General features: G+C 38.0%; 1 protein-coding gene across 1 annotated transcript; it reads right to left on the bottom strand.

The window, feature by feature from the left end:
- Positions 1-473: 473 nt before the first annotated feature.
- On the bottom strand, positions 474-16,054 carry CWC15 (CWC15 spliceosome associated protein homolog). The gene is made up of 7 exons (XM_062567319.1): positions 15,995-16,054; positions 13,628-13,766; positions 11,875-11,987; positions 10,849-10,937; positions 9,811-9,921; positions 2,153-2,271; positions 474-1,502 (listed from the first exon to the last, which is right to left on the bottom strand). The coding sequence occupies exons 2-7, from the start codon at positions 13,756-13,758 to the stop codon at positions 1,373-1,375; spliced, it is 693 nt and encodes a 230-aa protein (XP_062423303.1). The 5' UTR covers positions 13,759-13,766; positions 15,995-16,054; the 3' UTR covers positions 474-1,372.
- Between the last annotated feature and the right edge of the window lie 205 nt (positions 16,055-16,259).

The raw sequence follows: 16,259 nt of genomic DNA, 5'->3' as shown, positions 1-16,259 counted from the left end.
AAAAAAAACAAAAAAAAAAAAAAATCAAAAAACCCCCAGACTTATTCTCAAATTAAAAGTTAGCAAATAACATTACTATAAAACACTAACATTACTATAAGCCTCTAGGAAGAGGAACTAAACTGAGCATAACATAGGCAAGAAAAAGGGCAAGAATTGTACATAAACACCTCGAGTTCTGCCATTGAAGCCTTCCAGGTAGACAGCTTATGCTAATTGAACTACATTTTGTAAAGGTTAGGAGAGGAAGGCTAGCAACAAAAGTAATGCTCAACCTCCACAGAAATGAAAAGGGTCGTATCCAGTGCATCACTTGGCCAAGATTTTAAATGAAAACAAGATGGAAAAAAAAAGAGATGAGTAAAAACAAACAAACAACTGAACTGATATTTTTCAACGATTCATATTTTATATTGCCCTATTATGTGTTAGAATAGACATTTTAAAAGAAAAATAAAGTGTACTACAGTATCTTGATTAAATAATTCATTTAATAAAAGCACTCATGAGCAGATTTCAGGGTTCCAGCAACGGTATTATCCCTGAATCAGATAAAAACAGACTGAGCCTTATAGCCATGTGGTTGTGACTGAAGGATCAGCACTAGAACGATTTATCAAAGAGAAACAAAACTCAGGGTTCCAGAGACACATATTCCTCATTCAATGCTTCCCTACACCTTACATTGTATCCTCTCAGAAGGAACAGAAAGTAATGCTCAACCTCCACAGAAATGAAAAGGGTCATATCTAGTGCATCACTTGGCCAAGATTTTAAACTCAGGCAAGAACTCCAGAAAGTTGGGCTAATTTGGAGATATCCCACCAAATCATAGCTTGGTTGCTAATAAGAAGCAATTAAAGAGGAAGTATTAACTAAGTTTTTGACTAGCTATAAAAGGGAGGCAAGTCCACTTTGACACAAAAACTACAGGTCTTCTCAGGTCATGCAGCTTATCATGCTCAGCTATTCCCTATCTTTGATAATATTTACACTTACATAATTTGTATGAGTTACAAACCACCATCTTTACAAATACAGATTGTTTTGAAAACAATTTAAACAGCTGGAAACATTTATTGCAAACCAGATTCTCTCTGCTACCATTTACATGAAGCCTGTTAAAAGCAAATGGATATCAACAAAAAAAACATTCGTGAAACACAGAGGTTTAATTAAAATCCAGAAGGAAAGCACACTGAAAGAAGAAAATACTTCAGATACACAGCAACTATTAATTTTGAAACTGTTATGATCTTGGAAAAGCATTTGGGAATTCATGACTAAAGTATTCAGCCATGAATTCTGAGGGAGAGGGAGGAAACAACCATGACCTTCCAAGTCCTTCAGCACCAAAGCACATAAAACTGTACTACTTGATATATTTTTCCATGAACTTTTTGTGAAATTCTGATCGCAAAGTATCATTTACGAATCTTTTGTCCTTTTTTGTTTCATCTATTCCCTTGGCACAGTTCTTGAAGACAACATCATCATCCCATCTGGAAAAAACAGAATTTTTAGTTTTAGTATATTAACTTTTTATGAAAATTGGGTGCAATTTATAGATCTATCTAAATGTGGCTTGGCCTTCTTATTCAAATGTGTTAAACTAGTCATGTGGATCAGATTTTGTTTTAAAAAATCTGTTTTCTTCATCCAAACTATCTCCTACATGTTCACGAGTTAGAAAGACGCAAGAGGAACGTCAGTGGATAAAAGTTTTATCTTTGTAGAAAATAATGGCCCTAATTTAGATAAACAAAAGAGGAACTGAAATACCTATTAACAAGAATCTTACTCAGAATGAGTTAGCTATTAATTCCAGTTACCCCAAAAGGACAGATGAATTTTAAAGAGGAACATGACATCAAACTTTCTGAGGATCTTTGGTCCTGCTACTTTTCATATCAATATGAACAATACCAGACAATTAAATATACTTCTCCTTTTTCAAAAAGCAGGCAGGGTGGTTTTTCAGAGAAAAGAAAAAGACAATCCACTATATGCAATAGTATCTCAATTGCACATTACACTGTTTGTAACAAGATTTGAGCAAGGAAATAAAAACAAAATGGCAGTGAAGGGATTTACAGATTCTTACAGTAACACAAAGGAACAAGAGGATATTACAGTACAGGCTGCACAGTACCTCCTCTTCACTTTGAAGTTTGCTTGCGGCTGTGCTGGGCCAGTGAGGTTCAGTAATGGGTTGCCACTCAGTATGTTCTCCATTCGAATCCTTTCTTCTTCAGCCTTTTGCTCTTGTTCCTGAGAATCAAGTATGGACATATTACTCTTCTGGGACATTTTTCTAGTCTAGTTGTAGAGAAATTTAGTTGCAAACACCCACACAGACAGCTTTAATTCCTAGCTCAGACTTTCCAAACTGTTTGACACTTGTGGATAAGTAGAATAAGGACAGAAGCAGATATACTTTATAGAGCTTAGAATTGCTAAAAAACTGTCAATCTAGCCACACATTTCTACTCTGCTTGCCTTTGATGGTCCAAGAAATACTGTTAAATTCTAGCTTTAAATTTACATATTTATTATATTAAAATGGCATGCAGATTAACAGATTTTCCTTTTCCTCATGAGAAAAGAGACTAAATTATACAGTATTCATCAGAGAAAGAAACATTACAGCATATTTAAACTTCTCTATCATCTTCAGCTATGTACCTTACATTTTACAACTGCAATTTCTCCAGGGACCAATTAAAATGAATATTGAGAAATTTAAGGCAAAACTGAGCAGGGGCTGTTGTAAGACTATTTAGAATTCTTATATTAAGAATCAGAAAGACCTACTACTTCTCACACTGTTAAAAAGTACATAACTCAAGCCTAACTTAAGCACTGCACTATAAGCAACAGAAAATAGATCTCACTGTCCACACTCACCAGCTGTAGTGATATATTTAGTGACTTAAATGTTTACACGCTTCAAAACATAACATTGATTATACATCAATAATTTTTTCCACAGACTTTTAAATGTATTACAAGGATTACTCTTTGATGAAAAACCAGAAGAAAAAAGAAATTCTCTCATCTGGATGACTAACTAGGTCTCCTCCTCCCTATGATCTGAAAACATCCTAGTTAAAAAAAAATGCGTTAGTGCTACAGGCAACTCAAACCATGGTTCTTATAAACGATATAAACCAAAGACAGGGAGACACCATGAGTGATGTTTGTTTTCAAACTGCAAATAGCATGGTTGAGGCATGTTATAGATCCCAGAAGAGAGATGCTTTTCCTGATGAAAGCATTTACAAAATTTGAGCCCGATAAACTTGAGCACTGATGCTAGCCAGAGTTCTCTTGCTTCAAACACTTAATGGATACTAAGTGATACATTAATAAAACTATCTACAATTTTAAAAAATTTTCAGTTAACACATCAGATAAGTGGAATACTCCTATAAAAGATATCTCAAACTCTGGAGTACTATACTAACTTACCATACATATGAACTAGGCAGGATCACTGATAGAGATTTTACCTCTCCAAAACTGCCATAGTTTTGGTTGTGAAAAAATACATATGATTAGACTGCTTCTCACAAACAAATTTTAAAATCAGTTGCAATTAATTGCCAGTGTGAAAATCTCCAAAGAAGGGCATGCTGCTTAACATGGCACTGCTTCAGGACTAGCTCTGTAATGCCCTAATTAAAACATACAGTTAGACAAAACTTGCTCTTGCTCTTGTATTCATGGAGCTTTAACGCAAACTGCTGTAGTTAAAGTTATTAACACAAATAAACCAAAGTTCTGCATTTTCAAGCACAGCTCAGAATCCAGCATTTGCATTCCAACATCAGCTATTCCAACATCCCACTAAATAAGGAATCACAGAGGGCAGAAGTATTTGATATGGAACAGCAGTTTCTCCCTAATATTAGGGTTCAATTTTACATCTTTCTTTTGTGGCTTACAGACAAGAAATGTCTGCAACCTTTTTCACAATACATAAACCTTTTCTTTCCCATTTTCTTTCCTCATAACATGAAGAAGCTAACAGCAGTGATATACAGAAGTCACCAGAACTGTTCTAACAAGGGTTACACTGACAGCAATTCAGTTCCAGATTAAGACACCTATGTTTAGACGTGTAGGTGTAGGCATTTAAGATCGCATCTCAACGGAGACCTAGAGAATACAATACGGAACCCAAAGAGCTCTTCAGTTCTTCCTGAACTACATGCACAGGGGATCAACTACTCGCAGGCTCCACTCACTGCACTGACCAGTTCTCCACAACACTAGAATGGAAGCCCGGGTACGTATTTCACATACGGACCCCTACAACCAGGCATTTTAAGCCCTATTGCATTCTGACATAAAATTGGTAACTGTAGGCAAAAACCTATACTGACTCAAGTCAGCTACATTTCCAGAGAACTGGAAGGTAGCAAAGACTGCACTAGAATTAAAGGAAATGGTAGGGACAGTCTTGGGTGTTTTAAATTAATACATCTTATTTTTGCACCTATACAGTTATTAAAAACAATAGCAGAAGCTGTCAAATCTTCTTTTATATTTACAACAGATAAAGAAAACATCCATAAATCTAATTTTCAAGATGAATTTTCCCTACACGCTGTAAAAGATGCTGCAGAGCCCATGGGTGCCTTGTGCTGCCATTTGCCATTTATCAACTCTGTTCACAGAACTCTGCTTCTTTTAAGTCATGCTGTCTCTGCAGGCCTGAAAGTAGTAACAAACTGCATAAGCTTATTTTTGTTACAAAGATCTATAAATAAGACTCCTGAAAGCAAACTGTTGAGAAAGATGATGGCAGCTTTAGTCATTTTGCAGATACAAGCACTCATTGTGTGCAGTAATTTTTTTTATGGAATTCAATCATTTAAAGCTGTTCTAGGTCATGTCAACATTTTTGTTAGAATACTTTTAAAATGCAGGCTAGTTTTGAAGATGAGGCTTGATGATTTTTTATTATTTGCTTGACTAAAACCTCCCAAAGAAGGCATGTAATATTAAAAAAATAAGTCAGCTACTACATTTCACATGTTAGAGACATGGCACAGAGGAAATACCAGGCGTAACCCACGGTAGTGTAAAGCTGACATTTACGCTAAAGTTGAGTTACATATTTTGGCCAAAGTTGCAAAATCCCTCTTCTCCAGCCAAAAAAAAAAAGTTTTTCCTTATGTTTCAGAATTTTCCATATAAATCTTCCACTACCCACTCCTCCACTGAAAGTTGGGACTCTCCAGGCAATGGAGCATGGGTTGTATCAAACCAAGCAGACCAGACAAACCTTCCTAGCTGTCTGAACTTCACACCTCTGGGGCATGATCAAGCACAGCTGCTCACAAAATAAGCAGCTCAGATAGCTCCAAAGCCTATGTTGTTTTGTGTGCTGGAATAAAGGCATGGTGAGCTCACACACTATGAATACAACAAACCCGCAACAGAAAAAAAGCCTAAGAGGGAGAATAATATAACTCTACCCACTCCACCATTTCTGAAATAATACCTCTTTGCCTTCCTTTCTGTTCAGTGAGATAAGGTTTATAATTTCCCTAAGCCATTTTAGTAAAAAACATGCTACAGATTATTCCATCACTACATACAGCACAGTGTAATGCTTTTCAATGGCTGTGTGTTGTACCAAAGATATACAGAATTAAATCAGAAGTCAACCCCATCGACAGTAGGAAATAACTTCTTCCTTTGCTGCCATCATGTTAGTGGCAGACACAATAGAATATAAATATTATGGAGGAGGCAGTAAGACTGGACTGGCAGAGGAAGTCCCATATCCCAAGGAAGCAGAGGGAGATGAAACTATGTGAACAGGATCTCACAGCAAGGCTCCACTGTACAACATTGAACTCACCATGTGGCATCACAGCTGGAAAAAAGAACACGGACAAAACTATATTTACCTCAACTAAACAATTATTCCTTATCTTGCTGTAGGAAGAACAGTCCCTTGGCATATTTCTGACCGCAAAGGAAAGAAAAACATTATTGTTACTATAGTGTTTTTTCAGTAAGGATCTTAGCCTTAGCTCAGAGCAAGATTACTTTTACAGAAAGTGCTGAAATTCCTGAAATGACTCAATTGCATTAAAATACGCTATCCTGTACAGTTCTTACAGATTTTGAGCTGCTGAAAGAAAAACAGAAATATCCACACTTCAAAGACTGAAAATCACAGCCTTATTAATAGAGGCTAATTAATCAAAGATTAATCACTGATCTGATATTCTAGTCTTAATTATACACTTAAATTTTAAGTGAAAGTGAAAATATCCATCAAGATTCACTTTTTAATACTTATTTGAATGTTAGAAAGAAGATGAAGACATGGCTAGAACACAGGATAGAGCTAAGATCTGTAGTGGTTCTCTTTGGACTCTTAGTAAAGTAATATATTTAGTTATGGAGAAACACTTAGTGAAATAACATTGGAGGAAAACAAACCAAAAACCTAGCATCTGTTCTCAGATAAGTGTAAAATGATTGGATTTTAAAATAGCTTTGCTGGAACTGTACACGTATATTCAGCTGCTCACTGGAATGCTCAAAGTTTGTTTTTAATTATTTCAACTTACCTTTTAAGGAAATACTCGAAAAATTGAAAAGCAAGAGAGGCATATGCTGAATTTGGAGTATACACGGAAGACAAGTTTCATTTCACATGAAACCTGCTAACTATCCATTTTTCTGTGCGTTAAGCACAGACGGCAGATCTAGTGTTTGTACAGTTTTAAATAGACCCAGAAGATTTGCACAGAAATGGCTTTCAAAAGTAAAATTTGCTGGTCACTTTAGTCTCTATTAGAAACAACTTGAGAAATTAAAATTTTGGAGGGTAGGACAAATGAATCCAGATGAATTCCATGCTGATTTTTTTTAAAGTTTATATTGCTTATTTAACGTTTCTACAAAATTCATGGAAATTTAAGCATTTTGAGAAATTAACAGGCTTTAACAGCAATCTCTAATTTTATTTATAGATCAAAGGACAACATCAGTGTGAATGTAGTGAGAACCTCAAATACTAAAATTTATCCAAATTCTGTACAAAGATTTTCTATGTAAATTGATGCTACCACACACGGGAACTTCAGAGAGAGCATGACAATTTAAAGAACAGCAGATTCCCATATTTGGTTTTTATGTCTTGTCTTACCAGAGATATATTTTAAAAGGAATAATCCTCCTTTCAATAGCAACTTAAATAACGAGTAAGGTGATGAGTGAAAGTAATTAACAAGAATATGAAGCTAACTTACAAAAAAAAATCTCAAAAACAACTGTACTAACATTTCACATATTAGGCAATATTTACATATACTGAAATTCCTGATACAGTACTATACTTAACCAATTTCATCGAAGACTAACATGTTCTAAGAACATGTACTGCCATCTTAAGACCCCATGTTAATTTGTCTGTATAAGAAGGAGATCCGAGAAGAACACGAAGAGCAAGCAGGCATTCAGTCTGGAGTTCCCTTTTGTATTACTATTAGCTTACTGATGCTGTCTACTATGGAAAAAGTATTTCAATACATAAACTATCTCTTTATGTAGATTAGGATTAACAGCAACTATACAATTAAGCGTTCACATGGAAATGTTATCCTGAAGTTAGCTGCATGACTAACAAAGTCATTTATAAAATTAGATTTAAATCATGGCTTGCAATACACTGATAAAAAAATACCAGAAATCTCATGGGGAAAAGTATTTATACAAAATGGCTATAAAATGCTTTGCAAATAATGCCTCATTTTAAAGATATGGGAAACAAAGTGTAATCTAAACAGATGGCACCCCTGAAGTCAAAATACCTAAGCAATCTTTTGTAAGGAGTCTCTTACTCACAAAGAGTCCAGCGTGGTTGAACTCTACTTTGTGTGGCTGATTTTTCCTTTTTCATTAACATAGTCTTTGCTTCCTACTCTGAAGAGGGGAAAGGGGACAGGAAAGAAAGAAAGATCCAAGTACTTTACAGTGCCCACTCATTACTGAAGATGTCAATTTTTAGAAAAGCCTATCAACAGAAATCACTACCTACTGACAGGGTAAACAGAATTTTTAGCGAGTGTGCACTGCTACAAATAAATAGCTAATACTTACTTTTCAAAGAAACAAAAGGATTCATTCAGATAACTATGCATGTACTGAATATGCGCACAGCGTGGGAGATTACAATCTCTACTTTTTTTGGAAGGGGAACATCCATGAAGATAGAGAATAATAACAATTGAAGACAGCAAAATAGAACAAGTTCTACACTAGATACTTCACAGCTTTTAGCACCCTCTAGTGACGAAAAGGATTTCACAGATCTGATAACAGTCCTTTTGCTTTATACATGTGAACCGAGAAAAATGCACTTAGTTTTGTGTGCCGCAATTTACTATCATTATTTTCATAACGTGAGTTTTATAAATTGAAATGTGACAAACAAGCTATGCTGTTTAACCTAGATGCAAAATTTCAACTATCAGGCAATCATGATAAAACCTTAGACCTGTATACATTTTCACGTAAGATTTCTGTGCAAGAGAGCTGAAACAGAAGCCTTTCCCACACATTGCTACCCTGAACTTGTTGTATTTTAATACATTTCAAACAGGAACACATGGAAGAATTGTTGCTAATATAAGTCATTTCATCATGTTGTTATTGCAGAACACAATTACATGTTACTGAATATTGCTGTGTGGCATGCCTGCAGAGATGCTTTCAGATATACTTTAACTTAAAACTGTACTTACAGGCCAGATGATGAGTTTCAACAAGTCTTCTATAGCAAAATTTTACACTGGTATATCTTTTAACCTTCCAAAGTTCTTAAATCTAAAATTCCAGATCTCACTGGTTTTACAGGCCTTGCTGATTTAAAGATAATTTCTGTACTGGTAGCCATAAGCGCAGTCAAGCACTACACTGGCACCTACAGTAGTTAAAATGTTATCATCATCTACCTATCATCAGTACCTGCTAGTACTGTTTACTGCTAGCTGACTTGACTGGAGAGCACTCATGAAACACATTCCAACAGTTACTACTATTGGTGTGCATGTTGAACTACGGGAAAGGTTCTGATTAGTCCAGAGACACTAAAACATTGAAGTCATCACAGCAGCAAACATCCTGATCAATACCTAATACATTGATTTTTCATGTTCTAAAGAGCATCTTAGATTATATTATTCAAAGACAGGATTTTTTACACTAAGGTAGAACCTTCATATAACAATACTTCTTACATCACGATATGGGAGCCAAAGGCATAAGATTTAATGCCACTCATTGGAGAAATCTCCAACTACAGAAACTTCCCTCCCTTTCATGTATATAGCATAGGTTTTCTACCAGTATAGAGAGGTAATAGAGAGTTATGAAAGTTACATATGGAGTTGACTTCAAACATTCTGAAAAGACTAACTGCCACATTATTCATTTGTTTTTGTGGAAATTTTCCAAATAAACCTGCCTGTGTACAACCACCCACATCAGGAGAGCTTTGGTTACAAAATCTCCTTCCTAAGGCAACACAGCATCAATGCTATTAAAAGAGCAATTGTTTTAATAGAGCTCACAGCCATAAGCAAGAGCACCAAACAGTTCCGTGAAATGTCTGTCAGATTCTTCTCTTCAGAAGAGTCTTTTTGAAGAGTTGTGTCAGCACTGAGCTTGCTACTTACTTTGTTTTACCAGTTCTCACTGGCACTAAGTACTTACGGCACAACAGTTTTAACAAACATGTTTGCAAAAAATATGAAGGCTCTTTTATGGGTGAGATTTTACCTTTCGAGCCTGTTCCTCAGCTCGCTCTTTCTTGATTTTTTCTAGTTCAGCCAGAAGAGCTGCAGTGTCATCATCATCGCTGTCTTCCAGGTCTTCATCTTCATCATCTTCCTAATTGCAACAAAAGGAAACAGGAAGCTGCTCATTTATTTTTAATTCTGAAAGTTACTGAGAGACATACTGCTTATCTGAACAAAAAAAAGAAAAAACAAACAAACAACAACAACAACAAAATCAACAAAACCAGTCTTAGTCTGCCCAGCTAAGGGCTGCAATTTGCTGCTGGATGATTTCTGAAGTACTTGGATGTTTGCAGTAACATCAAATGCAATACAAAGGGTTATTTGTCCTATAAAGTACGGCCAAGACACAATGTATGAGTTTGTTCTTATTTGGAGGACCGCAATTCATTATTTATAATTCAGCAGTTGACATGCTAACAGATTCCAGAAAATGACTGTCAACCACTGTCTAATCATTGTAACCTAGGTCATCATAACAGCGTGCCTGAATACCACATCTAATATTGATGTGACTAAATACAACAGATTAAAAATAAACAAACACAAAACACTTAGCCTACAGTCAAGTACTAGACATAAATACCAGACGTCAGCATAAGGAAAGAAACCAAAAGCAAGAATCCATTGCTTATGCAGACAGTCAGTGTATATCAACAGCTCTGCTGCTGGGGAATTCTAGCTAATTCAGTGGTTCACTAAATCTAAAGTCACTCTTTCCCCATCCTTTAAGTGGTATTTTGAGTTTCCTAATCTTTGCATGTGAGTAATCACAGTATGTTTGCTCTTTTGTAAGGACACCACTACAGAATGGCATTCAGACAATCCTCTGAACTAGTATTCCCATCAGAGTAGAGTAACTGAAGAAAAAAGATGGGCTGGAACCAGTTAGAAGTTACCTGTCTTAAATCTTTAAGAGACTTGAAAATACATATCCTATTAATAGTAAATTAGTAAGTGTTGCCTTCTACCAAGGCAGGAGAAGGACAGGTCAGAGAAAACAGAAGAACATACATACATCTGTAAGCGGATCATCAGCATCAAGATTTGCTGCAGGAATTTGGTCTAGTCGAGGTTTCTTAGACACAGAGGATGATGTTGTGTGTTCTAATGAATAAGATTTAAAATAAAAACAGAAAGCCACTTAATTTCATTTTACAGCATCTAATGTCAAAAAAGTGACAATCAATCTACCCTATCTTTGACTAAGAACTTACGCTTTTTGTCACCTCTTAATCTTATTGCCCATGACAATTCCTCCCTTGGAAATATCCTTGAGGGAAGCACTAACAACTCTAAACTCAAAACTTGTTCTCAGAATTTTTTTGAAATCACTGTTTCATGAAAGAAGAACAGCAGGAGAAGAAACTGTAGAGAAATATCCCCATTCTACATATCCAACTGGAGTGTTCCTTTTATGGGCCACCACAAAGTATTACTGTTGTCTTAGTTGCATTCAAATCCTATCTGCTTTGGTCTGTAAATTTAAAAGCCCCATAAAACCTGTGTAAGTTTTGCACATTCTAAACCACAAATAGTAACTAAATTCTGTCAACCTTAATATTAAAAATCGCTATTTCTCAATTAACCTTTTGATTTTCATTTCAGTTCATCACTTGATTGTACCTGAACAGTATCACATACTTTAAAACACAATTGTTTCATCTGTGCTGCAACAGTAGAAGATGAGTCATTCCCGTTTCCCATCCTGCCTCATTTTTCCAAGCACAAAAAAGCCCTTTATTAACTGTACGTATTTGTTGCCAGTTCATTACAATCATAGGATATCAGCTGGCCTGCCTGATGGCCTATGCTTTTCAGCTAGCTGGCCTAGATTTTTGCTAGCGTGAAGCCAGTATGAAAGCCAGGGGACATTCCTGTGCAGGTCAACAGCTCTGAACTATCAGATGAAACCCCTCAGTTCTACTCACAAGACATGCAGTCAGCAACTTGCCAATTTCTTACAACACGGAATTTTGTGTTAAAGTAATGCCACACAAAGGCATTAAGATTTTTGTTTCTTTGTTAAAGACTTAATTTTCACCTCTGGTTGGTCTGTCTCTGTTCTTTTCTCTTGCAGCAACCCGTTCTCTTTCCTCCAGCTCCCTTCTGAAATCACGGTTACGCACCTCTTCAGGAGCATCCTGAGTGGCCTGTCTAAAATAACATGAGAGGATTGAAAAAAAAAAAAATGTTGGCAGTCTTCAACTGGCAGCACCTTGCGATGAACAGGTAAGAATAAGATGACCTGGGTACCATACAAATACATTTCTTCACATACAGAGAAGGGGAATGATAAAGAGTATGTATTGTACATTACATACTCCTTCCAGTGGCTCTCAAATTAATAATAATAATAAAAAAATCAACATTAACTCCTGCAAAGATGACAATATCTATATCTTGTAGCTATTTCTAAGCTTTCTGCTATTCTACAGCAGATCCAAGCCCAGAATCCTATCCAACATACACCAGCCTCCTGGCCAACTTTCCTCACACAGTTATACCATCCCAAGTCACTGCTGCACATACCAGGTTTCTGAGGCCTTACAGATAAGATCAAAACTAGAGCATATTTTTCTTCCCCAAGAGAGATCTATCAGATAATGTCCCATGCATCCTAAGGAAAAAAAAGTGTTGAGGGGACTGGTGAAAACCCTAGCTTCAGTAAAACATATTATAAATACATATTTCTCCTCATATATATAAAACGTGCTGACCAAAACCAACAGACTATTTATATTTGAGTCACATTAAGTTCCATCCAGAGAGCACTAAACTTTCTGTGGAAATCGGAAAGAATTAATGAATAAAAACAAGCAATTCCTTTCACCTTTCTGTGAACCTAGTTCTGGAAGTAAGAATGCCTGAAGAAACCCAGACACAAGCCACTATAAATACATTGTGCACACAGCTTGTCTTTATGATGAAGTATTTCTTTTGCTCTTGTAATTAAAAACCTGAATTTGGAATTCCCAATTTACCTGCAAAAATCCCCAAAACTCTGTCTCATTCAGGCAAGCACAAATTGGAATGAAATACCGAACTATTTTTGCAATGAGGCACTCCTAGCCTACTAAATAAAGGTAATTTTGCATTATATATTTGGGAAGAAGAAGAGTACACACTGAACCCCCACCAAGCGAAGTGATTTGTTAAAATATACACTGTATATTCTTGTATATGTTTTCCCCCAACTTCTCTCAAAGCACATGGTGTTCCACATCCCACTACTGTTTAAAGGGACACTAGCAATTTTTCCCATTATAATGAACTAGTATTTGACAGCATTTTTTGTGCTGTTGATTTTGACATTCTCCAAAACACTCCAACTCTCTTATTCATATGTATTCTTAAAAACCAGTGGGTCAGGAGGGAGAGAGGTGAGGAGAAACATCTGCACACAGGAAGTACAAACATAAAACCTTAACAGTAGTTTCACTGATGAGAATAACAAACTGTTTAAAACATTTTCAGGCTGATGCATCTTCTCTGAACTCTACATGCCTGTATCACATTGATTTCAAATTTCATTTCATCCTTCAAAATGATAATGAAGATTTTTTATACATTTGAAAGAGGAGAGAATATTTATACAAGATTCCATTATCTCTCATGCTGATTAGAGCAGTTTCCTCTTCTGACACCTGCGTGAAAATTTGTAGCATTTAACATCTGGTGTATACTCAGTGTCAAACACATGAGTATCTGTTGTGAAAAATCTCAGAGCAGCATTCACAACAGAAAAATGTTTCCAGCCTGTTTTGCAAGAAGAGAGACTGAAAAGCAAAACTTACCTATATTTGATTTTAGTATGAGAAGGAAGATCTCTGCTGGAATATTGTTTGGATAGCTGACTTAGGTCTCCTTCTCCTTTTCCCCTTCCTCCTCTTGCAGGTTCAAATGTTGGCCTTGCTGCTGTGGTCATTTTTACTACTACAGAATCAAAAGCAAGAAAAGGTCATTACTACAACTTATAACGAAAGACATCATTAGAAGCTACATTGTTCCTGGCACTGTAGAAGCAATGACAAGTCCTACTACACAATACAAGCTATTACTCGGCACAGAATAGGTTGACAGAACCTATTCACTTTTGAAAAAGTGAAAAACTTTTCGTTGGAAAAGTTTTGTCTGAAAGTTGGAAGTGAGAATCTGAGGTTTTCTTTATAGAAGTAAATAAAACAGGCCATGAGCTATTCTCTCCTATACTTCAGGCAAATGGCAGAGCACAGCTTGTAGTTATATAACTTAACTCTTTCTTCTTCCCAGAAATGACAGCCTCATTCATACTGTCTACTGAAAACAGTCTCACTGCTATCACTCAAACCGTATCTAGGTATCATCACCGGAAGTGCTAGCTGACATGGACCATACAGTGTTGACAATTAAATTAGGATAGTCACATGTCCTGAATGCTCTAGCCCTTCTCCTGGCCCTGTTTAGTGAAGGCACAGCACTGACATGAATAATGCAACACAGTCCTTTGGGACTGACTTATGCAGAGCCCCAGGCGACCAATGAAAAGTGGAGGGGGGTTGGTTGTTTGGTCTTTTTTGCTTGTTTTGTTTAACAGCTTTACCATTACATTAAAAAAGTCTTCTAGCTCAAAAGAAAGTTTTCACCGCTCTGACTTAGAAAATGAAACTAATATATCATCAGCACATCCCTAAAAATGAAATAACTGACACCAAGAATTGCAACTGTAAATTCTTCTGAGGCAAAGGAGTCAAACAGATTAAAACCAGCCTCTGCCACACAAAGACGCCCTGTCATTGTGCACCGCATTCAGAACTGCCAGACAGCTGGACACACTGTAATTGCAACTCACTATAGCAAGAATTTAAGACAGACACCAATGCCAAAAAAGCCCTAGATGATCAAACTGCACCACCTTAACTACATCATCTGCAACTGTGCTCACTCCTGATTCACCTAGATATGCACATCCATCAACCACAGACTAAAGATACTTAAGACATAAGAGAGACATGCACAGACATAAATAAAGGTACCAGCCTATCAAGTGGAAGGTTTGATGATAAAGGACAAGAGATTATTTTAAAGAATATTAAAGAGAAGACAAAAACATAACATTCTAAACATTCTATATACTTCTCTGATATCACAAATAAAGGTTATTTGTTCACTCTGTACCTGCATTTTTGTTCATTTTTCACTTTTAATGAGACCAGAAAATCCATGACTTGAGCAACAAAAATATTTTCTAATTTTAACATTTAATATGAACATGCCACTGAGAAGAACATTATTACTGCCACTGAACTACTCTTCAGGAAACAAAGTTAACACACACAAACGCCTTTAAAAAGTGGTGGGAAGATAACACTGACAGATAACAAGCCTTGGTTCACTGGGACCTTTGCACTGCCCTATTAATTTTCAGTAATATAGGGCTGAAGAATCTACTTTAGCACTACAAGACTGACCAAGCACAGTTTATTAGCTCACTTCCAAGCCTAGAGAAAATGGCTGGGCTAAGCCTGCAGCTGAACTGCCCCAGTGATACAGAATGTGTCTGTGCAGCACTAGGCCTGCAGCTAACAATCCCGCCGAACCCAGCACCACGGCATTCACTGCAGTGCCTGAACACGAGCAGGGGAACTGATGACAGCCCAAACCTGAAAACACAAGAATCTGAAATTTCAGTATGACCAACGGTGGACCATCGCTGTGCTCCTTGCCTCTTACGCAGTTGTAGCTATGCTCCCGCTTTTACTTTAAACTCACGGTTTAAGCTGCCCAAAGGAAGGTTATGACCAACGCACGCTGCCCAGAGCCCAACACAGAGATCGGGGAACAGCTGCCCTTTCGCCCTGCCCCCAAATCGCCCCCGCTCTTCTCCCCTGCCGCTCTCCCTCCTCCCCCGGCACAGCCGCCCCCCAAATCGCCCCCGCTCTTCTCCCCTGCCGCTCTCCCTCCTCCCCCGGCACAGCCGCCCCCCAAATCGCCCCCGCTCTCCCTCCTCCCCCGCCGCAGCCGCCCCCTCCCCAGGCCCCTTCACGCCGCAGCTCGTCCCCTCCTCGAGCATCCCCGGCCCCGCGCCCCCACTCCCCCCGCGGCCCCGGGGGACCCCCGGGCGCACCCCTGGCCCGCGGGCAGCCCCACTCCCCGGCGAGGCCCGCATCCCGCCGCGCACTTACACCGTGCCGCCCGCCCACCCTGCGCAACCAGGCCCTACACGACCACCATAATCCCGCCGAGTGCCCACAAGGCACTGCGCGGGAACCATAGACACACCCCGCGCGGAAGCCGCTCCCGCAGAACCTACCATAGAGAGAGCAGGCGGGCGGGCAGGGAGCGCCTGCCACGTGACGGCGGCGAGGCGGGAGTCCGCCATGGCGGCTACCGAGGCGGAAGTGGGCGCCGCGGCGCTGGTGTCGCCGCCGCCTGGGTAGCGATGGCGGG

Source organism: Rhea pennata, chromosome 1 (genome assembly GCF_028389875.1).
Source record: "Rhea pennata isolate bPtePen1 chromosome 1, bPtePen1.pri, whole genome shotgun sequence".
Classification (NCBI taxonomy): domain Eukaryota; kingdom Metazoa; phylum Chordata; class Aves; order Rheiformes; family Rheidae; genus Rhea; species Rhea pennata.
This window is presented reverse-complemented; position numbering and strand designations above follow the sequence as displayed.

Excerpts from the sequence above, each read along its gene's own strand:
- CWC15 (XM_062567319.1), bottom strand. The coding sequence starts at position 13,758 with ATGACCACAGCAGCAAGGCCAACATTTGAACCTGCAAGAGGAGGAAGG. Across the intron at positions 9,922-10,848 it reads CTGATGATCCGCTTACAGAT|GAAGATGATGAAGATGAAGA; the intron begins GTATGTATGTTC and ends TGTTGCAATTAG. Across the intron at positions 1,503-2,152 it reads AACTTCAAAGTGAAGAGGAG|ATGGGATGATGATGTTGTCT; the intron begins GTACTGTGCAGC and ends TGTTTTTTCCAG.